Raw genomic sequence first — 26918 nt, 5'->3', positions numbered from 1 at the left:
CTTCATGCTTTATCACCAGGTGCTTTCAAAATCATTTCACTGGGATGTCCTAATTCTGACACAGAACCTAGAAGCCATAAAAGGGGAGATTTAAGAAATCTACCACATAAAAATAATTTCTGCCATGATAAGCAAATAAAGTGACAAATTGTCAGGGGGTGGGGGGGGCAGTATTTAAAGCCAGCTCATTGCAAGGTCTCCTGCCAATTAATTAAGAAAAAGACCAAACACAATAGAAAAGTGCTCATTTAACATCACTGAAAGGCCATCAGCGAAACTCAGCTTGTGGAAAACCTCTGAAGGTTTATTGCATTTCTTCAACAAATAAGAAGGGAAAAAAGAAATGGAAGGGGAAACATAAGATTAAAAGAAATAAGAAACAGGCACTTCAATTTCACTAAAGATATTTGAATGGTCAATAAGCTTATGAAAATATGCTGAACATCATTTATTGGGACAGCAAATGAAAACCACAATGAAATACCACTACATACAGAATGGCTAAAATTACAGGCTGAAAACATCAGATGGTGAGGATGTGGACCAACTGGAACTCTATTGTTTGCGGGTGTTTAAAACAGGATGACCACTCTGGAAAAGGGTATGTCAATTTCTAGTAAAATTAAAAATATATCAACCTTGCAATTTAGGATATTCTACTAAGTACTTACCCAAAAGAAATTAAAACGTGGGTCCACAAGAAGCCTTGCACAGGATATTCACAGCAACTTTATTCATAATAGCCAAAAACTGGAAACAGCCCAGCGCCCACAAGCTGTTCACCCAACAAGTGAAAGGTTAAACTGTAGCATATTCATACAATGGAATACTACTCAACAATGAAAAGGAACAAAGAGCCGAAACACATAGATGAATCTCAACACATGCCGAGAGGAAGAAATTTACACAATAATACATACTGATTCCATTTCTATGAAGTTCTAGAATAGGCCAAACTAATCTATGGTGAAGACAAAATCCTAATAAGAAGGGATGGGAGAGGTACAGGAATTGACTACAGAAATTTTCTGATGTGATGGAAATGTTCCATAGCTTGTATAAGGGGTTTGGGCTACACAGCTGTATGTCAAAACTCATCAAATTAATATTTGTTCAATTCACTGTAAATTTTACCTCAAGAACAAGAAGTCTACTTAATGATATGGATGCCACAAAGCTTAAGATTCAAGTATAGATGTCTACAACTTTGACACACATAAAGAAAAAAGACTGATGGGTGCACAGATACATGATGAAGAAAATATGGCAAAATGTTACTTGTAGAATCTAGGTGGTAGGTATAAGCATGTTTTTAATCCAACTTTTCCAGATACTTGAATTTTTTTATTAAAACATGTTGCAGGGGAAAAGAGACATAATAACCATTGCAATGTGTGGATTGTTGTTCAGATCATGATTCAAATGTATTTTTTAAAATGACATTTCATATAGATATTTGATAAGAAATTAGTATTTTTAGGAATGATGGTACTTTTTAAAGTCCTTTTTTAAAAAAGATGTACACTGAAATATATCCAGATAAAATGATGCTGTCTTGAATTTGATTTAAAATTAATGAGGATAAGTAGATGGGGATTGTAAGAGAAAAAGAAAAATGGGGAGAGGATATGAAGACAAATTTATAGGGAAAAAAATCCCCAAACCCCTTAAACATGAAGAAATGCTCCATCATAAGAGAATACCATTCTGTGTGTTTTTTTTAACCTTGGCAGATTGGCAAAGAACAGATTGCTAATACACTGTGTTGGGGGGCTATGGGGAAATGGACACTTGCATTGCATTGCTGGTGCAAACTAAGGAAAAACAAATTATAGATATCAATTGAATTTTAGATATAAATTACAAGTGCACATACTCTGATCATTTATCCTACAGAGAAATTTATGTATGTACAAAATAATACAGATTTATACAAGGTAATTCATTTCAGCAGTATAACAGCAAAAGACTGGAAACAATTTACATCTTCATCAGTAAGGACAGGTTAAATGAAATACACCCACACTGTACAATCATTTTAAAAAATGAGAAAGGATTTTATATACTGATATAAAATATTTAGGATGTAATTAAATGGGAAGAAATGTACAGAATAGTATGCATAGTATGCTATAATTTATATTTTTAAAATAAATGAAAATGCCTATTAATATTTGCTTATCTATACAGTAAAATCACTGGAAGTTTATATTAGAAACTGATGACAGGGTTGCCTGAGAAGGGGAACTAAGTGGCTGAAGTATAGGATGGGAAGGAAACTGCTCACTGTATAGCCCTTCATATCTCTTGAATTTTATTTCCTTCAAAAAACCATAAAAATTTTAAATTATTCTATTTATTTTCGTATCATCAAGGTTTAAGAACCAAATTAAACCTTCCTATATCCTCTTCCTGAAATTCAGTAAGAAAACCACCCAACTAAAAAAACTGGGCAGAAGATCTGCACACCTCACCAAAGACAATATGCCGATTCAAATATATACAGATGTCAACATCTTGCACATTATGGAATTGCGAATTAAAACTAAGTATCACTACACACCTATCAGAATAGCTAAAATTCAAAACACTGACACCACCAAATGCTGGCAAGGATGAGTTGCTACAGGAACTCTCATTCTTTGCTGGTAGAAATGCAAAACGGTTCAGCCATCTTGGAAGACAGTTTGGCAGGTTCTTACAAAACTAAACATAGTCTTACCATATGATCCAGCAATCACACTCCTTGGTATTTACCCAAATGAGTTGAAATCTTATGTATACACAAAAACCTACACACAAATGTTTATACCAGCTTTATCCCCTTCGTACAAACTTCAGAGATTTATTTTCTGATCTGCTGAATTCAGGCAGGAAAAATGTATTCCTACTACTTAGAGCAATTTTTTTTTTTTTCCAAAGCCCTGGAACTTAGGCACTTTACTGCTGAGATATACCATTCTACTCTAATACAGGTCCTACCAATTCAATGTGAACCCTTTCATATAATTTAGGGAAAACTCTCAAAATAATAGAATGTTTTAAATTATAAAATGATCAAGATGTAATCCAGAGAAAAATCTCCAAGTGAGAATCTGCTAAGGGACTGTTTAGGGCAGAGGATGCCAATAGGGCATGTTAACTAATAATAAGCAGGGTCACTGCCTCAAAATGTCACATAGATGGAAGTGGCTTTCTCCTGCTTCTTTCTCTCCACACCACAGAAGTGAGAAGGATTTAGAGCCTACTGCTCCACAGCAGAATCAGTCTCCGTTGCCACCTGGCAGAAGCGTCTCACCCAGACATAGAAAGACAAGCACAAAATGGTTCTGCTTAATTCTCTGGCAAAAGTGAGTATATCAGATCAGATCACAATCTTCAACAATCTTCTCCTTGGTATCTACATGCTCCTTATGTGTCTTCCCTTGCAATTCTTTTGAGCTAGCCAAAGCAGGATATGGGTAACCTAGACATATTCAATCCCACTATTTCTGAGAGCTTTACCACAAAGGAAATTATAAAGACAAAGAGGACCCAAAGAGAAGAGCAAAATTCACTGTCATTATTTCTTTCAATAGCAAATGATGATGCATAATCCAGTCTTGTCAAATTTCAAGAGGGAGAAGTATGTCTTTAGATTGGATAAAAATAAAAGATTACTTTTATGCTATTATCCGTTTTTCTTCCCTTTCTAGTAACTCTCTAGTAATCTGCCTTGTCAGCAATTATTCATTTACTAACGTAAATTATGAGCAATAACCTACTAAAGGAAGTACAGGAAAGTATATGAATTCATAAGATGACTTCCCAAGAATGCCCACCTTTTTTCTGAGAACTTGGCTGCTAATGTGACAAGAAGATACACACTTCAAGCTTATCCACCACATAATATCTTAATGCTTTGCTCTCATTCTTTTCAGAGAGATGTGCAAGGGAAACTCATTATCTTTTTTATTTTTTACTTTTATTTTTACGTATTTATTTATTTGTCTGCACCGGGTCTATAGTTGTGGCATGTGGGACCTAGTTCCGACCAGGGATTGAACTCTGGCCCTCTGCATTGGGAGCACGAAGTCTTAACCACTAGACCACCAGGGAAGTCCCTCATTAGGTTTAAAATAAAGTAATTGCAAATGAATTAATTCCTCACCAACCCCAATCCTAATCAACACTACAGACTTTTTTCCACAGACCTACTGCTAGAGGGAGAAAGAAAAGATCACATTCTAGTAGCTCATATGGCTATAGACACCAGTTCTTATAGCTCAATACATTCAACCACATATCAAAATACTTTTCTATTTAGGTCGTAATATGGAAGATGTTAAGCTGGTTGACTGAATCATGCTCTTATAGGATGATAAAAGCAAACACAACTACAAATTAACCATTTCTTCTTATAATAATATACCAGGACTTGATGTAATAAAAATGTACTAGGTTGATTCACACACTCCAAAATAAATACTCTTAGGTAATCTTCAGCCTGAAACAAGCCTTCATTTATTGACTACTTACAGTACAGTGATTCCGTATCTTAGCTGGTAATCAAAGATGGTTATGTATTAAGTGAGAGAAGACATAATCTCTCTTCCAGATACCACCTCTCAGAAATCTGGGCTAATTAAACTTTAAGAACTAGAACTGCATCTCCCGGTAACCACGTGACAGTCGTCACCCTGAGAACAGGAACAAGGCAAAGAAAACATACAGGACTTTGATTCTCCTACACAGGTACACATAAAGTTAGTTTATTAATGACTACATTTTGAAGCCAGCCATTTTGATCCAATATTTAAATAACAAGCTGTTTAATATTAAAGCAGAAAGTACTGCCACAATGTGACAGAAATACAGCTTTATCCATAATCCTTTCACACGATTATACGTTAAATGCTATTTTTAGTTAAGCAAGGCACCCCTACTTGTTCTAAAATATGGGATGTGCTACCCCACTGAAAAAGCAAATGAGGAGACTCAGATTTTTTCCTATCTAGAGCTGGTTTAAATTCAAGTGAAGCCATTAATGTCCTTACCAGTCAGGACTGTTATGACATGTCACTTCACAGTATTGAGACTAACACACACCTTAAGGTCTACCCCAAAATCAAAAACAGGTAGGGGGGCAGGGGTCAGACACCTTTTACATTAAAACTATAACTGCCTCCTTAATTATACAGGCACCAATGTTAAATGCCTTTAGCACAAGGCTTAGAAAGGCAAAACATTTCTAAAGACATAAAACTGCCAAACTGTTGTCATTTACACTCACTAAACTGTGGTATTTATTCTTTGTTTTGATTGTTTTTTTAAAATTCCTACACCTATCTAAGTAACCAAATACACCTAAAATTAAAATAACTCTGCCAAACCATAATGGTTCAAAGGTCTGAAACCTTTCCTTGCTTTGGTGAGTATTTGGTTAAAATAATCAGTGTTTCATTCCATGAAAAGTTTCATATCAGAGCTCTTAATTCACAGGCAAAAAACAAAACCTCAAACAGATCATTTTGAAAATGGGAGAAAGATTTTAAAGGACAGTGCTGAATAAAAATATGTAGTCTTTACACTGGGTCACAAATCGTCTATGAAAACTGTTTAATCATATAAAATAAAGACCAGATTTTTTAATCAGATCCTGGACAGTTTAAACAAAAAAGTAAATCTGTGGTTTACTTATTATTTCACAATCCCAAACTGAATCTTTCCTTTTTCTTTCTAAACAGTCCACTATGGAATTTTTCTTATAAGCAACTAACCCAAAACCCCCAAATGGTTTCTCTAGCAGTTGCTGCTGAAAAACTGGAACTTTAGATCCCATGTCCAAGAAAGATGTGCAAATGAAATGCTTCTTGCTTCATCCTGAAAATAAAACAAAAAATGTTCCATGCTTACTCAAAATGAAAAAAGTGCTGCACAAGTTCCCGTACCATTTAAAACTACAAATTCAATAGTTTTTTTTCTTTCTGATTTACTAAAAGTTATCTGACAAACCAATTAAGCTAAGGTGAAGAAAATTAGTTAGGCATTAGTGTTTGCAGCCTGCTATGAAGATAGTAGATTTTCAGAGTTGGGCGCAGAATATATTTTGCATAGATTTTAGCTAATGTAAATATTTAAGTCCCACAAGATTGTGTGACTTTATATCCAAAAATAGCCTATGACAACTATAGTAAAGAAATGCCCCATGTGTTTTCAAGAAATCACTACAGGTAAGTGTCTTAAAGGAATGCCCCACTACATGTAGAAAAATGATCACAATACAATATATTAAAAGATTTTATGGGGAAAAAGAGAACACATAGCACTGAGTCAGGGAAGGGACATCAAAACGTATTTAGTTGATTTGTCACAGATAAAACTCTGAAATCTATGTACTTCCTAGGACAACAATTTTCATAACACCATTTCAGGAAAAGAAGCAGTGCTACATTAAGTGTACAAATCCATGACACACCCTGGTTTCAAATATCTAAAAAATACCTTAGAACTGAGGAAACGTGTGTAAATTTTATAGGACGACAAGCTAACACAAGGCACATTTTCAGTGTATTATAATATACAGCTACTAAAGATGAAAAGTTCTATTTAAGCACATAGCATGATGAATGTTGGGAATGACGCAAAAAGATTCTAATGGGGAAAATACTCAAAGCTGCTATACGATCATAATGAATTCCATTTCCCAGGAGAATTTCATTCCCTATAGTCAGGCTTCAATTATCATGATTAGTTTGATTTTTATTAAAAAGAGAACGGTTTTCAACCATATTATAAATTTGTGAGTTAATGATTAACTTATCAACCGAAGATAATTTACACAATTGCACCTCTTAAATTTACCTTATTTTCTGGAATCCCTGGAAGTCTTATTTTCCTTTCGGACATGAATTCAGGAACAATTCAATATATCTATGGTCTGAGAATGACAAAAAAGGATCCGTTCTTAACACTCTGCCTTTTGAAAGCAGATCGTTTTCACTGAGATTTTGGACACTACAGGTGTCTGTCCCCAGGCCAGCAGGGACCTCTGAAGCCTTCTTCATGACCTGGCTTTTTTTTCCCATCCCGTGGTTTTTCTAATGGATATTTAGGACTTTTGTAATCTCATAGCTATCCAAGCTCCACTTCCTAAATTTTAAGAACTTTAATCGAAAGTTAAATTGAAGGTACTGTTTGTAGACACTTAACACCCATGAAAGCCCAGCCATCATGACAAATCCCTGAGTGTTGTCTTCAGAAAATGATGCTGGTCATCACAGATTCAGCATCTCCTGTTTTTTGATGCTCAGTTCCCCCTGCTGATCTCAGAGTTTCCTGGCTTCTCCTTCCCCGCCTCTCATCCCTTTGCTATCCTGTGTAGTGATCTGGTGAGAGAAACTGCTGCTTACTCCCCCACCCCTATCTCTACCCCCCTGCACTACATATGAGTTTCAAGATTTATTATTGCAATAAAAGTGATTTATGCTGGCTTTTCTCAAAACAAAAAAACCCCACAAAAAACAGAGAAAGGCATTTGTAAACAAAGACAGACATCAAAAATAACAACAAAAACCATGGGCAGCACTTACGAACGTGGGACCGATCCTTGAGCATAGCTGCAACAGCGTCCTCATGGGTATCGAAGTGCACATCAGCTTCTCCAGTGGCCTTCCCACTGGAACTGTATTCCATGGTGATTCTAACAGGCTTCAGTGGAGCAAAAAACTAAACAACAAACAAAGGAAGCCAAAAGGAACATAATGTTACTAGGTCAATTTCTAGAAGTCTGGTGGCTCTGCATTTTTCTTTCAGACTTTGATTCATACACCTGATAAACTTATTTTTAGGAAATCTCTTTAAGCAACAATGTAGTTACACATCTACCACCTCTGCTGGCTCTTCTGATCTTCTGAGAACTCACGGCTACATTTCAAATATCTGTTCACAGAAAACTTAAACTATATACACAATACAATAATATATAATAGTTATCAAACTTTTCTTTATACCAACAAGGACCACTTTTATTATTCCTCCCACACACCTCCTTTCCCGTTTCTAAAAACTGTCCGTCAAATATACTTCATTTCTATATTTTTTTAATATTTATTTATTTATTTATTTGGCTGCACTGGATCTTACTTGTGGCATGTGGGACCTTTAGTTGTGGCACGTAGGATCTAGTTCCCTAACCAGGGATCGAACCTGGGTCCCCTGCATTGGGAGTGCGGAGTCTTAGCCACTGGACCACCAGTGAAGTCCTTACACTTCATTTCTTAATAATTCATTTTCACCATGTTTTAATCAAACATGGAGCTGATAATAAGTTTCTTATCAGCACTACCTAAACAGAGCTACCACACTGAGTGGTTAATATTCCAAACCAAACCAATTCTTTAATGAGACTGTGCAACCTTCATTTGGGTAAAAATATGATTCCTAATAGGTTTTGTGAAATAATAAAGACAATTCTGAGGCCCCACTACTAACTAATTCTGAGGCCCCACTACTAACTGGATCCTAGATTTGCATCTACCTTAAGCACACATCCTGGAGTTCAGGAAGTCAATAAGGACTTTGTTATTTCATCTTTTCATTTCATAGAGTATCTATCATAAAATGAATATATTTAAAAAATTCCTTTTCTCAAAAATCAGGGAAGCTGGATGCAAGAAGGCTATATGGTGTAATGATAACTCCAGGCATTTAGGAGTAATAGATTCGTGTCTAGTATATAACTGCCTTGTAACAAACGCTCTTGGAGTCTCTTTTTCTTAAACTCAAAGATGAATGGGTTGAGGGACTTCCCTGGTGGCGCAGCGGATAAAACTCTGTGTTCCCAATGCAGGGGGCCCTGGCTCGATGCCACAACTAAAAGTTCGCGCATGCCACAACTAAGGAGCCCACTGCCACAACTAAGGAGCTGGCAAGCAGCAACTAAGAAGCCCACATGCCGCAACTAAGACCCGGTGCAACCTAATTAATTAATTAATTAATTAATTTTTAAAAATGAATGGGTTTAACTAATTTAGAGAAAGACCAAGCTTTTTTACGTTGAATACTTAACCTACGCCATATTATTTTGCACCTATGAAATGCTATTATCCATTATACACATGACCTTAAAATGTAATAAAACCCACACCTCTCAGCCAAAGAAAATAAAACAAGCCCCCACAACTGTGGAGACGCCACCTTGCTGTCCAAAGATACTGCAGAAATACTATATTTTTCTTCTCTACCTTCCCTAAATAGAAGTTCAAAACTTTAGAACTTTTGTTCTAAGCTATTGAGATTGGATATCTTACTGCCACACACATTTATAATGTCTTGGGCATTGGCTTGGAAAGGCAATCCTCTCATGTGGACAAAATGTAGTGAAGACGTAGTTCCAAAATCAACAGCCTCTGGAAGCTTTTCTGACATCTCCTTAGGCAATTCTAAGAAGTGGGACAAAAAGAACTGTCAAGAACATAAACACTTCAAAAGTTATTAGCAGATTATAATTAGGAATGACTTTTATGACAAAATCCTCAACTACTCTTGAAATACCCTAGTAACGAAGAAGGTTTCAATTTTAAAAGCCAAGATGATCTGAAATTTCTGCTGCCTAACAAGTATCACCTGAACACTCATAAGGATTTAGTGTCTCAAACCATTACCAGATTACAAAAGAACGTACCTTTCTCTAACAACTGAGAGACGGGAAAATGATTATGAACGTAAAAAGAAAGACAAGAGAAATTCTCTGGGTTACAGTCACTTTAAAAAAAAAAGAAAAAGGAATAAATATGGTAACAGGATAATCCTAGAGCACAAACTTAAAAAGTATTTATCAAACTTTTAAAGATTCCAAATGTTGCTTTGGGATTAAGAATCAAAGGCATAATTAAACACAGAGGCAAACAAAACACCTTACTTTAGTTAACAATCCTGCTCTCTACACACATCTTTTCCCATCTTAAGTTTAAATGTTGACATCTTACTTCTTTTTGTTGTATATGTGCAACCCAGGTTTTGACACAGAATCTGCAAAAATGATTAGATTAAAAAAAAAAACTATGAAATAATTAAGACCTTCTGCATGTATAGTCAACCCTCCATATCTGTGAATGTGGAACCCGTGGATATGGAGGGCTGCCTATGGGACTTGAGCATTCATGGATTTTGGTATCCGTGGTGGGTCCCAGAACCAATCCCCTGGGGATACTGAGGGATGACTGTATTCATAGCACATACTACACTCAAAGACATATTAAATATTTAACTCAATTTCCTTTGTCCTATAATCTACAATTTGATACAACATGGTCATAAAAAAAAATTTTTTTTTAACAAATATCAAAACGTACAAGGCAGACCCAATGAGTTTCAATAAGAAGCAAATCCTTACCTATTTCCTTCTCACTTTCAAAAGCCGTCATGGGTCGGATATCCTCACTTACTTCATGTTCTTCAAAGACCATTTCTGGCTCAGTTACATATTTAGCAGTGGGAGAAGATGCCATTTTCTTTCCCTTATGAGAACCAACATGTGTTCGAACTTCATTCCTTCTGCTTGGAAATATCTCTATATATCTATGTCAAAGCAAAAGTGAACAGGCATAAATGGTACAAAGTAACTTTACATTGAACTCTTTTAAAGTAAAACATGCAGGGCTTCCCTGGTGGTGCAGTGGTTAAGAATCCGCCTGCCATACAAATTGTGAAATTTTTTGTTCTAGTTCTGTGAAAAATGCCATTGATAGTTTGATAGGGATTGCCACTGGCATTTTCCACAGAACTAGAACAAAAAATTTCACAATTTGTATGCAAACACAAAACACCCTGAATAGCCAAAGCAATCTTGAGAACGAAGAATGGAGCTGAAGGAATCAGGCTCCCTGACTTCAGACGATACTACAAAGCTACAGTAATCAAGACAGTATGGTCCTGGCACAAAAACAGAAATATACATCAATGGAACAGGATAGAAAGCCCAGAGATAAACCCACACACATATGGTCACCTTATCTTTGATAAAGGAGGCAAGAATATACAGTGGAAAAAAGACAGCCTCTTCAATAAGTGGTGCTGGGAAAACTGGACAGCTACATGTAAAAGTATGAGATTAGAACACTCCCTAACACCATACACAAAAATAAGCTCAAAATGGATTAAAGACCTAAATGTAAGGCCAGAAACCATCAAACTCTTCGAGGAAAACATAGGCAGAACACTCTATGACATAAATCACAGCAAGATCCTTTTGGACCCACCTCCTAGAGAAATGGAAATAAAAACAAAAATAAACAAGTGGGACCTAATGAAACTTCAAAGTTTTTGCACAGCAAAGGAAACCATAAACAAGACCAAAAGACAACCCTCAGAATGGAAGAAAATATTTGCAAATGAAGCAGTTGACAAAGGATTAATCTCCAAAATTTACAAGCAGCTCATGCAGCTCACTATCAAAAAAACAAACAACCCAAACCAAAAATGGGCAGAAGACCTAAATAGACATTTCTCCAAAGAAGATATACAGATTGCCAACAAACACATGAAAGAATGCTCAACATCATTAATCATTAGAGAAATGCAAAACAAAACTACAATGAGATATCATCTCACACCGGTCACAATGGCCATCATCAAAAAATCTAGAAACAATAAATGCTGGAGAGGGTGTGGAGAAAAGGGAACACTCTTGCACTGCTAGTGGGAATGTAAATTGATACAGCCACTATGGAAAACAGTATGGAGGTTCCTTAAAAAACTAAAAATAGAACTACCATACGACCCAGCAATCCCACTACTGGGCATATACCCTGAGAAAACCATAATTCACAAAGAGTCATGTACCAAAATGTTCATTGCAGCTCTATTTACAATAGCCAGGAGATGGAAGCAACCTAAGTGTCCATCATTGGATGAATGGATAAAGAAGATGTGGCACATATATACAATGGAATATTATTCAGCCATAAAAAGAAACGAAATTGAGTTATTTGTAGTGAGGTGGATGGACCCAGAGTCTGTCATACAGAGTGAAGTAAGTCAGAAAGAGAAAGACAAATACCATATGCTAACACATATATATGCAATCTAAGGAAAAAAAAATGTCATGAAGAACCTAGGGGTAAGACAGGAATAAAGACACAGACCTACTAGAGAATGGACTTGAGGATATGGGGAGGGGGAAGGGTAAGCTGTGACAAAGTAAGAGAGTGGCATGGACATATATACACTACCAAACGTAAAACAGATAGCTAGTGGGAAGCAGCTGCATGGCACAGGGAGGTCAGCTCGGTGGTTTGTGACCACCTAGAGGGGTGGGATAGGGAGGGTGGGAGGGAGGGAGACGCAAGAGGGAAGAGATATGGGAACATATGTATATGTATAACTGATTCACTTTTTATAAAGCAGAAACTAACACACCTTTGTAAAGCAATTATACTCCAATAAAGATGTTAAAAAAAAAAAAAAAAAAAGGAATCCGCCTGCCAATGCAGGCGGATCTTGCCGTGTCCCAGAAGATCCCACATGCCTTGGAGCAACTTAGCCCACGCACCACAACTACTGAGCCTGCACTCTAGAGCCCTCAAGCCACAACTACTGGAGACCGTGTGCCTAGAGCCTGTGCTCTGCAACAAGAAGCCACCACAATGAGAAGCCCGCGCACCGCAACGAAGAGCGGCCCCCGCTTGCCACAGCTGGAGAAGGCGGGTGCACAGCAATGATGACCCAACACAGCCAAAAAATTTTTTTAAATAAAATAAATTAAAATAAAACATGCATACATATTATTTCTGATAGCTAACGAACACAGGTGTCCAAAGACAACAGGTGGGGCATAAAGTAAGAATGGACAAAGATATTCACCCATGAAAAAGTACTCTCAACAGAGCAGGTCACTGATTTAATCCTCCCCAAGATAAGTTTTCTTCATATACATTTTAACAATGTTTTCTACCCTGTTTGCTTCATGCGGACAAAAATGCAAAGGTTAACTGTGTGTATGAAAAGAATCTAGTAAAAAAGGTTTCATTTTGTTTTTTTACAGTTGATTAACAATCAATCTCTTGAGGTCTTACAATTCAATTCTGTGAAAATTAATCAGATGTGTTTAAGATATTAAAAGTCACAGTATATGAGGAACTAACTTCTCCCAGGACTTCACTAAGAGGCTAATGAGAATTAATGAACTAAATGTCAATTCTAACTTGCTATCTGTTTGGCTGTGGAACTGTTAAATCCAAGCTTCTGGAACCAGTTTTCTTTTTCTCAACAATGCTTTTCCAAATTAGGTTATTAAGCTTGAATTGTACAAATCCTTTGCATTTACAGACCTAGATTTGCAACATTTAATTTACTGAAGAGATCTATACACTGCCTTGATGTTCCCACATAAAAACATATTATTGATGTGTTTCCAGTTATAAGAAAATATGAAGAGTACTGAAAGAAAATTAAGGGTGTGTGTGTGTGTTTTGCATGTATTTTCTTCATTAAAAATTTTTTAATAAAGACCTTTGAACCAATTCTATACGTAGATCCTGAAATAGAATGACTTTGGAAAGACTTTTTTAAAATTCAAAGAAGTCAAGAAAAAAGGTCAGAAAACAAGCAAGACAATGAATTAAAATTTGACACTTTTGAGTACTCCCCCAAACTTAACACACCAATGAGCACACAAAAAAAGAGTAAAATAAAAGAGAAAAAGAAATAAAGAAAACTAAACAACACAAATGAACTCAACCCATCACTATGTGTATCCTAGTGTGATGTGATATGCAGTATACAGTATCGCCTATAGAGTATCTATATCAAAATTGTTAACCTGAATCAATCTAAGACTTTAGATCTAACTTCCAGTTTTCAGGAAATAATAGAGGATACAAAGGAACAAGTTAAGTGACACTGTGAGGAAGCAAAAGGATAAACACAGAACGTGAGACATTGTACAGGACAAATGACTCAATTTCTTCAAAAGCCAATTGCATCCTGAAAAGGGGGAGGGGAATCCCCTGGTGGTCCAGTGGTTACGACTCCATGCTTTCTCTGCCGTGGGCCTGGGTTCAATCTCTGGTCAGGGAACTAAGATCTCGCAAGCCGCTCCATGCAGCCAAAAGAAAAAATAATAATAATAAAAAGGGGGAGGGAACATAAAAATAAAGGAAATGGGGATTTGCTCTAATTGAAGAGAAATGGAAGCATAACAATCAAGTACAACCTATGGACCATGTCTAGATTCTGGTGAGGGAAAAAAAAAAAAGCAACTGGAGAAAGACATTTTGGGCATAAACGGGAAAATGTGATTACAGACTGGCACTAGATAATAAATTATCGCTAATTTTGTTAAATGTGATAATATTGGGATCATGTAAAAATGTTTTCTTAAAGATGCATACTAAAAAAAACAGATGCAGGAAATACAACAAATGTTAAGAATTTGTTAATCTAAGTGATGGGCATTTGACAGCTCATCATACTACTCTCTCTACTTTTTCTGTGTTTAGATAATTTTACAGTCATATTATACTGCATTCATCAAAACGACCCAGTGTATTGGCCAATATGATCCTTCTGCATCATTAGTATCTGCTTCACTCACCGGTTGCCAATTTCTTCCCTGTGTTTCAAAAGGGCCTGGTTGGCCATTTCTGGTTCTTCAAACTGCACATAGGCTTCTCCTGTTTTTCTTCTCCCTCTATAATCCATGACAAAAGTAATGTCTACTATGTTCAGTCCTAGGATGTCAAAAAATTATTACAAATTAGTGCTGCTAACAGGAGCTTCTTTATTCTTAGACTTAACACATTCATTCACATACTAAGAATTTCTTTTTAATTTTATTAGTAAAATTGTGGGGCTATTTTGCCAGTCCCAAAGCTGAATACATGCCTAATGGGAAGAAAACAGCCAAAAGCTAATAACACCCACACATTCCCAAAACATTTAGGGTCCAAGCAGTTCATCGAAAACACACAATTTGGTTTTTTGCCATTAGTTATATACAGAGATTTAGACTAACATCACTACTGGTGCATATTTTACCTCTAAGAATTAGATGATAATGCTTTTTTTTTTTTTTTTTAAACGGCCGTGCTGTGCAGCTTGCAGGATCCTAGTTCCCTGACCGGGGACTGAACCCGCACCCTCAACAGTGAAAGCGCAGAGTCCTAACCACTGGACTGCCAGGGAATTCCCTAGATGTTAATGCTTTTAGATAATATAAATCACTATTGTCTAAGACAAATATAGCCACTCTCATGAGAGGATATTTTCCTCAATAGTAAAAAAAAAAAAACAAAAAAAACTCCACATTAAATTATTTTGAAATATAACACCCCCAAAGATCAGCGTTTTAGGTCAAAACACTTATATAATCTATAAATATTGGCAATCAAAGTGAAACGTTCTCCCCTAAACAACCTAATATAACTGCATGCAGTTACCAGGAAAAGGTTCACCTAAGATAAAGAAGGAAACAATGGGGGGAAAAGATATGAGGCCCCAAACACAATATAACCGAAAAGCACCTGCGAAGAAGTCTATAATGTCTTTCTCATTGCAACTATAAGGAAGTCCTCTCAAACGAACCACGCCATCATTTACCACAGGTGTAGATTTGACATGCAGGCTCTTCATTAAGGCATCCACATCTTCATTGTTTATCTCATATACTAAGAAAAAGAGCACAAAAGGTATGCAATATTTACATAACAAAGGAAGAAGCCATTAAAAAAATAATCACACTGGGTGTGTTATCCAGGAATCTAAAAACTAGTATTTTTAACTTTAATTACTTCTCTGGAGAAAATAATAAATGACATTTATCAAGTATTTATTATGCGCCAGCTGTAACATCACAACTTCTGAAGTAAACTGGGTCAACACCCTCATTTTATAGATAAGAAACTGAGATCATTTGTGTGCTTCATTTTCACACCCTGGAAAAGGGTTTTTCATAGTATCTAACTACTTCACTATTCATAATATCTAACACAGGATCAAATGAAGCTGCCTTGAAAAGTACAGTCAATGTAATGAACCCGAAAAGCTATAACACGACTTCACATACCTTCCACATACCGCTGCCCCATGTACATGCGGTGTTTTTCTAAGGCTTTTTGCACATCCTGCTCTGACTCCATTTCAATTAAGGCATCACCCCTTCGTTTCCCATCTCTATTTAAGAGGAAGTGGATTCCATTCTCACCATTGCGAATTCTGCAGTCTGAAAGTATGTGAGTAAAATCAATTAAAACCAGAAATCAAAGTTTTAGATCATACAAGTCACTAGAATTGCAATCTTCCAAAACCAAAACAAAGCAAGATCCAAAATGCCTGTCATTTTCCTTACACAAACCCCCATCACTGAAGCCGTCCAAATGCTGATGAGCTGGTAGTCTCTAAAATGTTCCATGTGGAGAAATAAGCGAAACTTAGCACAAAAGCTTATGACCCCCTGATCATTAAATGGAAAATCAGGCTAGGCTCAATACAAAATGTAATATGGACTTCCAAATGCTTCTACAATCAGTTTCAAATCACTTAAGAAATTAAAATATGGTTTATGCGTAAGTGTCTTCTTTCATTATGATCATATCCATAAGAACTCTAATATATCTCCTATAAGAATAATTTAACTTTTCCCCCTTTTCATTACCAAAGAAAGACATCCCCATACTGCACACTACTTATACTGGGAGCAAGCTGAAGATGTAAGTGGCTTTATAAACTGCTTGATCCACACAAATGTACATCAGGTACTTAATACAGTGTTACACTGTTTTATAACATTTAAGGCAACATCTTCTAAAGGCTTCTTAAGAGGGAGGAAAATTAAAAATCAGTCAGATACAGAAACTTTAACTACAGATGCATAAACCTTCAAACATGTTATTAAGGGAATCATATCACTTGCTAAGTGATCTTGTATTCTAAGTATATGTTACTACATAAAAAGCTACTCAACCTATATTCTCACTAACATATTCCCGCTAACAGGTTTCACCTTTTGATATGTACATATTAAAACTTCAGAGAAAACTGGTTTTGCATCATGTAGTTTTAACATTAAAATTTTTTCAACCTGGTATATATGACAAATGATACACATGATGTCACTATGCATAAGTAACCAGCCAGAATGAGACAATTCCCATGCATCAAATAAGATGTCTACAGCACAGCCTAACTTGAATTTTATGGGACTACCTTTCAGTCAGATGAAATTACATATTCAAAACACACATAAAATATACCTGAGAAAAAGCTAAGCACATCTTCTACAGTGCATGACCACGGTAATCCTTGAGCTCGAATGAGATAAACGTCATCCACTTCCTCTCCTAACTTGGACGGAGGCAATTCATATTCAGGGAGAGGTGGAAGGTCTTCCAGGTAGGTAGTTTTGGACTCCTTCCAAGAGAAATGAAGAAATGTAGAAATATTTCTTGAACAACCTACTTAGAAAATTTATTTTCAAAGTTTATTTCTACAAATTAACACCCCAGATATTATTCTTTGGGGACCATTAGTATTTCAGAGGCAAGAAGTAAAATTCACAAATCTAACTCATCCTATTTTGGCTTAAACTGTACATCCTAAAGCAACAAGCATGTATAGCCTAATGGTTTGGCAGGACATAAATTTTATTCCAGGCTTGTTTTTAAATTCATCAGTCCCAAAGTACACCTCATAATAGTGTTTTAGTTAAGACAGGACAACAGGGGTCCCTTCAAGTTAACAAATATGTATCTCCTAATCACAGCACACCATAATTAGGCCCTCATCTCAAAAAGCTTACCATCCAGACTAAGACAAGCACACAAGACAGAGGCTTTAAGGGCTATAATTAAGATACAAGATATTATAGAAATTCAAAACAGAGCACCAACAGAAGAATCAAGACATGATATGAGATGAGCCTTGAAGGAAGGCTAGAATTCTGAGAGCAATATATAAAGGATAGGCATTCCAGTTTGAGAAGTGAGGGGAAGAAACAGTATGAACAGAAGCCCATTTGCAAAACAGCAATAATTCCATTTGGCTAAACTGTAGGGTACAATTAGGAGCCAAAGAAGATGAGCTGGCAAAAAAAACTGGGTACAACATAGCAGAGGGATTGAGGGTTGAGTTCAGTGTATGTTGTTAACCTGGTAGGCAAAGGGGAGCTAATAAAAGACATTTAGAAGTGTGTAAATCAACAAGACAGCAGGATGCTTGGAAAGATTAATTTGTCAACTAGTATGTCAGACCAACTGAATAAGGGAAAGATCATAAAAGGCAACGGCAGTAGTGTGAGGTAACAGGAGCCTGAGACATACCCAAAGAACTCTATTTTACAACACTAAACAAAAACCGAAATGTTATAAGATTCCAACAAGCACCACAACCATAACCAGGGAAGAAAACTCAGGTTTTAAGACTTGCACTCTACTAGGCTAAGGAAATAGATTCCTCTGTACCATCCTACCATTTACACGAAGACTTATGTCTAATTTTAAGGAGTCAATGATAAATGTAAACCTCTAGCAGAGGCCTCATACATTATTTAATAAGAATGCAACAAGCACTTCAATTATCAACATGGGAAGACAACTCAGGCTTTAAGTCAAGTGACTTGCACTCTATTGGGCTGAGAAAGATACTTCACTCCTTTGTATATCCCCATCATTTTCATGGAGATTTACACATAATTTTATGCACTCAACAATAAAAGTAAGCACAGAGGCTTACGTACTAGCAAAGGCTCAACAGATATCATTATGCTAGTCAAATTCACGGAAAAAAATAATCAAGTAAAGAGAGTAACCAGGTCACAAAGGCTTATTAGAGACAGTTTTTTTGTTGCTGTTTTTTTTTTTTTAATAAGAGCAACATTCCCCATTTTCCCAGAATTCCATAAGCATCACAAGCTTTCACTGAAAAGGGCAGCAGAAAGTATTGGGCCAGGATTCAAATCAATTAGCTCAGCCACTGGAAGACAGCAGCCATGCTGATTAGCTTCCCAGTTTCCCTAAGTTCAAGGAGAAGCACAAATTGAATTAACAAAAATATGACCCAAGGCATCAGGAACATGGTAGTCAAAAAGTGTGCGGACATTTCCCAGATGCCACGTAACAAGCAGAAAAGAAAGCTTCCTACGAGGCACAAAATATTTGCAATGCGAGTACTTAAAGCACACACCGACTCAAAAAAAAAAAATACTGTAGACTCACACTCCTGGGTCCCCAAACCATCGCCTAAGCCCCAGACGCCTCCTCTCCTCGGTCCCCCTCCCCCAATGTCATAGTCTCCAAACTGTCCTTCCCATCAGCGGTGACCCATGGTCCTAAAGGACCTTCTGTCAGAGGAAGTGAAGGTGCAGAGGTGACCTTCAGTAACCGGGGCAGCCCGCCTTTCCCAAGGGACACGAGAGCGAGGAGAGCGCTGAGGACCAGCCTCCTTCTCCACGAACCCAGCCCACGCAAGTGTGTGCGTGAACCTTCGTAGCAGCCGGCCGCGAGGCGCACCAAGGGCCGCTCAGGCCTAGTGCTCGGGCGGCACGGAGAGTCCCAGCCCTCCGGGAGTCCGGCCTCCCAACTTTACCACCAGCGGGCGGAGAGCGACAGAGATGCGCGGTGGGGGCGTCAACAGCCTCACAAAACCTACCATGGGCGGGCGGGAAACAAGGCCTCAACATTCACCCCCAGCCACACTTACACTGCCCAACCGACCAGAGACTCGAGAGGAGAACAAAACAAGGAGAAAACCCGAGCGCTGCGAGAGCGTCCCTTGTTCTGGGGCCCAATAGGAGGACTGGGCGGGCGGGGGTGGGAGCGGGCGGGGGGCTGTGGCGCGTGCCGCGGATCCCCGGGCGCGCACGCGAGGCGCACGCGGAGGGGCGCGGGGGCGCGTGCGCACTGCCGGGGAAGGGTCCCGCGCGCGGCCCCTCTAGGCGCCCACGTACCTGGCTGTAACCGCGCGCCGCGCCCGCCGCCGCCGCCAGCGACTGCGGCAGCAGAGGGGCGCGCAGGGCCGGGTAGGAGGCGGCGGCCGCGGCCGCGGCGGAGGCGGCCGCTGGGAGAGGCCCCGCCAGCCTCCCGGCCGGCACAGGCCCAGTCTGGAGGCCCCGCGTGTGAGAGGCGGCGGCCGCGGCGGCCCCGAGCAGCAACAGCAGGCGGCGACGGCCCGAGACTCCCGAGGGGAATGAGCCGGCGGCCGAATAGAAGGGCAGGCAGGCGGCGCCGGTGCGCCGGCAGCTGCTGCAGTTGCAGCCGCAGCCCCGGAGCAGCGCCCCGAGCACCCAGCGCGTCCCGGCCATGGACTCCGGAGGCGGCGCGGGGCCTGAAGGCGGCTGCGGCTGCAGCGTGAGCGGAGGGGAAGTGGAATCCAGGGCCGGGGAGGGGTTGCCGGGCACATGCGCCGCCGGCACCAGGGGCAGCGGCGAGTCGGGAGGAGGCGGAGGAGAGCGCGCTGCTCCGCCCGGTCTCCGCCCTCGGGGCGGGGCGGGGCTGCCCGCCGGCCGGGAGGGGCCGGGAGCCGGTATGATCGCCCGGTTATTCTTTCACTCGGTGGAAACTGAGGCCTGAAGAGGACGAGGCTTCCTTCTCTGGAGGGCTGAGCCCTGGAACGGAGATCTACCGACGCTCTGCACTTTCTCCCCAGTCTTGTGACGTGAGGGGCAAAAGGGCCGTTCCTGGAAGGAATTGTGATACTCTGGTTATAAAAAGAGGTTGGGATAATACTGGCGGAGATTTAATAACGCCCCCTCCCCGCCCCCCAGCTTGGGTTATGTGCGGAAAGCCAGCTTTCTTTGTTTTAAAATGAAATCTATAGATACTTGTTATATGTTAATAACGAATACAGGTATTCCTCTGCTGTTAGAAAGTTCACCAACAGGCCGCTTCGCTTTTACCGAAGACCCATATTAGTGCCTATTTTTGCTAGTGGAAAGAAATGTGATTTTCACTTTTATGGGGAAAGGCGAAAATTTAAGATAGTAGTCAGCGTTTGTTTTGCAGCAGCCGTGGTAGAAGCTGCAGTGGCATCGCCAAGCTCTGTCTTGGGAAACTGTACTCAGCATCTCCCTGCCATAGCTTTGAACTGTGTATTTGAACATCTGTGCTTTATTTCCTTAGCAAGATGTCTCCTAGGGTAATTGCTTCCTCACTTTATGCCTTTTTGGCTTCCAAAAGGTTTCATAGGAACGCTCTGCTTTCGGACAGCAGGTGAAACCTGTATAACAAAGATTAAAGCCTCTCCTGAGGATTCAGGAATAGACAGGCAGAGGTTTGCGAAGGAATGGTTGTGCAGTTTTCCTCCTCCTGTGGCCAGGACCCCTCTCAAGGAAGTTCAGAGAGTGAAAAATAGAAAAAGCTAAAATTTTTAAACTTTTTACTGTGGAAAATCTCAAAGAAAAGTATAATAAACATCTAGAATTTCAGAAATTGTATCAACATTTTTCATTCTTGTTTCATCTCTCTCTTGTTTAAAATATCTGGAATATTTTAAAGCAAACCCCAAAGATCATGTCAATCATCCTTTCAGCATTCATCTTAAACTGAAAATGACTTAAAGGGGAAAAATGACATTCAGATTAGTTGCGTTAAAAAAAATTCAACTGAGTAAAATTTAAAGATACTGGCTTTATCCAACAATTCAGGAATTGGGCAGCATGTCATCTATTAGGTAAAAAGGAGCTGTATAAAATGAAAGACTTTTATAGGCAGAAGAGGGCGGGACAAGGAAATCATACTAGCAAAAAGTGAATTGGTTGTGTGAAGGTTGCTTTCCTTTAGGGCATAGTGGGGGTCTATCAGGAAGACTACCTCACTAGTGCTGATCAGGTAATTCCTGATTGACTAGTTTAAGATTCCATTTCTGCAGACGCCCAAAAGTGTAATTAGGTTTGGTGTTGTGGGGCTTAGCATAAGTGACTCCATTTTGGACCTGTTTTGTTTTTAACAGCTGGTTTAAAGTATTAAAGATTATTGCATTTAAAGTTTGATTGCTTACTCTGGCCTACTTTTAGGGAAAGGAAAGTTCAGTATTTCCTAGAAAACCCTTTCCTCACCAAAAAAAAGTGAAGAACAGGAAAAAATCTGATTGGCTTGGCTCTATGGACCTGGAGTATCAAAGAGAAGGGAACTTCTGCAAGATTTAGGAATCCTAGAGATTGTTTTTTCCTTAGATTTCCCATTCAAGAAGGAAAATGGGTTAGCTAGCTCTTCATAACATTTTCACTACTACAAATCACAATTTGGGGACATGTTAGGGATTCTGTCCATATTTACAGAATCTTGCCTTCATCTTCTTAATAGCCAAAACCATCATCCATATTATGTAATTCTGAGTGGATTAGAAACCTAAATACATAGAGTGAAATCTTACAGATTATAATCAGGAGTAACACCTAACTACCAAAATGGAAAGCTTTAGTTTTTATTTAGAGGAAGTTGGGAAAAAATAAAAGAGAAAAGAAACTAACTTTGAACACTTATTCATTCATCTAACACTTATTAAGTGCTTTTTGTGTTCCAGGCACTGTGCTATGCTCTATGCATTCAGGGATACAATAATAAGTTTACAGACTAAATATCAAAATGATGTTTAGACTTACATATGTCTAGATTATATAAAGAGAGAATAGCAAATTTTGAAAATTGACACTAATGTCTTATGGAACACCAGATTTTAAAAGTTGTGTTAATAAATATTATTTTAAACCCAAATAACTATAACTAGTCCTCTTTAGTGTTGAATTTTATTATGGAAATAAAAAGACTCTTGAACAAAAAAAAAGAACTACATTGAGAGACTTCTTGAATAGGGTTATGACAATGGAGATGAAGAGAAGAGGGAAGATTTGAGAGTTTTTTTAGGAGGTAGAATCAATAGAATTTGAGGCTAGATTAGAAAGGGGGGATAGTGTTTTCTGTTATTTTGTTATTATTTAGAATTTGGAGGGATGGATGGCAATGACTTTCATCCCTGGGAAAGTTTAGAATTCAATATAGATATATAGGAAGCAAATCAACCCCATTTTGGGTTAAGCCAGAGAAGTCTGTCCTAGAAATATTTATTCAGGAGTTGTTGGTATAAATGAAGCTGCTGGTTGAATGAGATTGCTAGGACTAAGTTTAGAATGAGAAGAGAAGAAGGCCTAGAAACAAGGCTTGAGGTACTACAACACTGAATGCCCTGTAGAGGAAAATAAACTAACAAAAGGAGAGAAAGGAACAGCAAGAGAGTTAAGAGTAAATTAAGGAAAGCCAACAGAGTGTTTCTGGAAGGAAATAGAGAGTATTCAACAGTGTCAAGTCCTTATTAAGATCAGGATGTACTCATCAGGTGAGAACAGGAAAATGTCTTGGATTTAGTGATATGGGAAGGCTTCAATAACCTTATCCACAGTTTGGGAGAGTGAGAGCAGAGGCCAGAAAAAAGCACAGGTGAGGAAATGGAGATAGAAGTGCAAAATAAGTTATTTTGTAGGTGAAAAAACGATAAGGCAGTAAAGGAAGCATAGGTCAAAAGTGGCTTTTGTTTTGCTTTGGATTAAACTGAATGAGAGTAAAGCATGCTGAAATGATGGTGGGAAAGGATTCAGGTGATAAAAATTTGAGTAACCAGGGCTTCCCTGGTGGCGCAGTGGTTGAGAGTCCGCCTGCCGATGCAGGGGACACGGGTTCGTGCCCTGGTCCGGGAAGATCCCACATGCTGCGGAGCAGCTGGGCCCATGAGCCATGGCCACTGAGCCTGCACGTCCGGAGCCTGTGCTCCGCAATGGGAGAGGCCACAACAGTGAGAGGCGTGCGAAAAAAATTTGAGTAACCAGAAGAAAATAAGCATAATTGGTGTGTGGGTTCCTAGAAAGGTGAAAGAGGAGAGGCATCAAAGCTCAGAGGCAGAGATGAGCTTTAAATAGGAGAAAGCTCCTCCACCTTTTCTATGATAAATTAATCATAAAGCATTTGTTCTTCTAGTGTGGTCATTTAGCACTTATTACAGTACTAAATACAGAGTAGCACTGAGAGGGTGTCAGCCTACTTCTCTGAGAAGAATTCCTGAAGTAGAACTACTTAGTCTAAATTGGTGTAAAGAAACACTGGATTTGGGGGAGAGTAAGGAGAAGGAAGGAGAAAAACGACTGCCTCCTATCACTAGGAAAGAATGTTCTAAAGAAGCCCTCTTAGATCAGCTCGGTGCTTTGTGACCGCCTGGAGGGGTGGGATGGGGAGGGTGGGAGGGAGGGAGATGCATGAGGGAGGGGATGTGGGAACAGATGTATATGTATGACTGATTCACTTTGTTATAAAGCAGAAACTAATAAAAAAAATTAAAAAAAAATAAATAAATAAAGAAGCCCTTTTGGCTCTAAAGAGCACATTATTAGGAGCTGGGAAAGGAGCTGGAAGGGGACAACTGTTCTAATTACTAATAAATAAATGAAGGAACTCATTTTATTTTCCATGCCCCTCAATCCTTAAAGGTGAACACACTTTTTCTTCTGATATGCAATGAGGTTGAGTTAATCTCAAAGGATCCCACCCCACAGCCAACTTTGCATTTGAAAGAAACAAAAAATCATGAACCATGGATGTCAATAAGCCTAGGGTGGCAAAAGGAAAAGGGATTGAAGTTAAGTACCATAAAGAAATGGTGCCCATTTGTGTAACCTGTGATTAAGGTGCTATTCATCATCCAAGACTAAAGGAAGAAGTTTATTACATTGAGTAGATACAGAGAACTTCAGGAATTGAAGCTGCCAGTTACTTCCAAGGAAAGACAAAGAGGTGCATTTTATCACCACTATCACTGCTTCATTCTTTTATCTGAAAAGAAAAATTGATCCACTGGATCCACAAGCTCAAAGATCTGTTTCTGCTGCAGTGATGTGTTTCTTAGGTTAACTTTGTCATTTGGTCTCTATTCACTATCAAGTCCCATGCTAACCAATTTTTATCTCTCCCATAGATTGCATTTGGATAATCCTTCTGTGATGGAATAAAAATAATAATCATAATATTTATGATTGACACATAACAAACCAATAAACCTCTAAATACTGCAGCTTCTTCACTTATTAATATTAACTTGTTAATTAAAAGCTTTTGCACAACAAAGGAAACCATAAACAAAACAAAAAGACAACCCTCAGAATGGGAGAAAATATTTGCAAACAAAGCAACTGACAAGGGATTAATCTTCAAAATATACAAACAGCTTATGCAGCTCAATATCAAAAAAAAAACCCAATCAAAAAATGGGTGGAAAACCTAAATAGACATTTCTTCAAAGAAGACATACAGATGGCCAACAAACACATGAAAAGATGCTCAACATCGCTAATTATTAGAGAAATGCAAATCAAAACTATACTGAGATATCACCTCACACCGGTCAGAATGGCCATCATCTTGAGGATATGGGGAGGGGGAAGGGTAAGCTGTGACAAAGCGAAAGAGAGGCATGGGCATATATACACTACCAAACGTAAGGTAGATAGATAGTGGGAAGCAGCCGCAGAGCACAGGGAGATCAGCTCGGTGCTTTGTGACTGCCTGGAGGGGTGGGATGGGGAGGGTGGGAGGGAGTGAGATGCATGAGGGAAGGGATGTGGGAACAGATGTATATGTATGACTGATTCACTTTGTTATAAAGCAGAAACTAATAAAAAAAATCTACAAAAAATAAATGCTGGAGAGGGTGTGGAGAAAAGGGAACCCTCCTGCACTGTTGGTGGGAATGTAAATTGGTACAGCCACTATGGAGAACAGTATGGAGTTTCCTTAAAAAACTAAAAATAGAGCTACCATATGACCCAGCAATCCCATTCCTGGGCATATATGTGGAGAAAACCATAATTCGAAATTATGCATGCACCCCAATGTTCATTGCAGCACTATTTACAATAGCCAGGACATGGAAGCAACCTAAATGTCCATCGACAGAGGAATGGATAAAGAAGATGTAGTACATACATACAATGGAATATTACTCAGCCATAAAAAGGAACGAAATTGGGTGATTTGTAGAGATGTGGACGGACACAGAGACTGTCATACAGGGTGAAGTAAGTCAGAAAGAGAAAAACAAATATCGTATATTAACGCATATATGTGGAATCTAGAAAAATGGTACAGATGAACCTGTTTGCAAGGCAGAAATAGAGACACAGACATAGAGAACAAATATATGGACACCAAGGGGGGAGGAGGGGGGTGGGATGAATTGGGAGACTGGGACTGACATATATGCACTACTATGTGTAAAATAGATAACTCATGAGAACCTAATGTATAGCACAGGGAACTCTACTCAGTGCTCTGTGGTGACCTAAATGGGAAGGAAATGTAAAAAAGAGTGGATATATGTATACGTATGACTGATTCCTTTTGCTGTATAGCAAGAAACTAACACAACATTGTGAAGCAACTATACTCCAGTAAAAAATAATTAAAAAAATAAAATACAATATACAAATCAATTTTCACTGCAAAGTAAAGGAGCTATTACAGTGGAAGATTACTGGACTGAATGTCAATATTATGACATAGTATGAGTGTGTTTCGTGTTTGGTAATTGCAATCATTGTTGCTTTTGTTGTGGTCATCCATTTACAATGCTTGGTGTCAGTTTATTTATCTCTTGTAAAAATAAAATACAGTGTGTGTGTGTGAGTTGTGAAAAAAAAGGAAACTTTAAAAAAACCAGAAAAACAAGATAAAATAAAATACAGAAGAAAAATAAATAAATAAAATGAGCTTGTTAAAATTAAAGTAGGCGTCCGGGAAAGAGAGTAGCTGATTTATTGTTTAAATGAAAAATACCATCAAGAAATAGTAATTAAAAAAATAAAAGGATTATCTTATATTAGTAGTCAATTTTTTCCCATGACAATTTTTAAATGAACAAGACTGGAAACCTGAACTGGATTCCTGAGGGAATTCTCAGAATACAAT

General features: G+C 38.5%; 1 protein-coding gene across 1 annotated transcript; it reads right to left on the bottom strand.

Annotated features, from left to right (window-relative positions):
* Window positions 1-5581: 5581 nt before the first annotated feature.
* On the bottom strand, window positions 5582-20275 carry GRSF1 (G-rich RNA sequence binding factor 1; the record flags this gene model as incomplete). The annotated part of the gene is made up of 10 exons (XM_079706755.1): window positions 5582-5862; window positions 6844-6919; window positions 7572-7707; window positions 9301-9422; window positions 10376-10560; window positions 14576-14711; window positions 15504-15647; window positions 16046-16201; window positions 17232-17388; window positions 19922-20275. The coding sequence occupies 9 exons, from the start codon at window positions 20273-20275 to the stop codon at window positions 6870-6872; spliced, it is 1440 nt and encodes a 479-aa protein (XP_079562881.1). The 3' UTR covers window positions 5582-5862; window positions 6844-6869.
* Between the last annotated feature and the right edge of the window lie 6643 nt (window positions 20276-26918).

Source organism: Hyperoodon ampullatus (assembly GCF_949752795.1).
Source record: "Hyperoodon ampullatus genome assembly, chromosome: 1".
Classification (NCBI taxonomy): domain Eukaryota; kingdom Metazoa; phylum Chordata; class Mammalia; order Artiodactyla; family Ziphiidae; genus Hyperoodon; species Hyperoodon ampullatus.
Note: the sequence above shows the minus strand (reverse complement) of the source record. Positions and strands in the feature narration are given on the sequence as shown.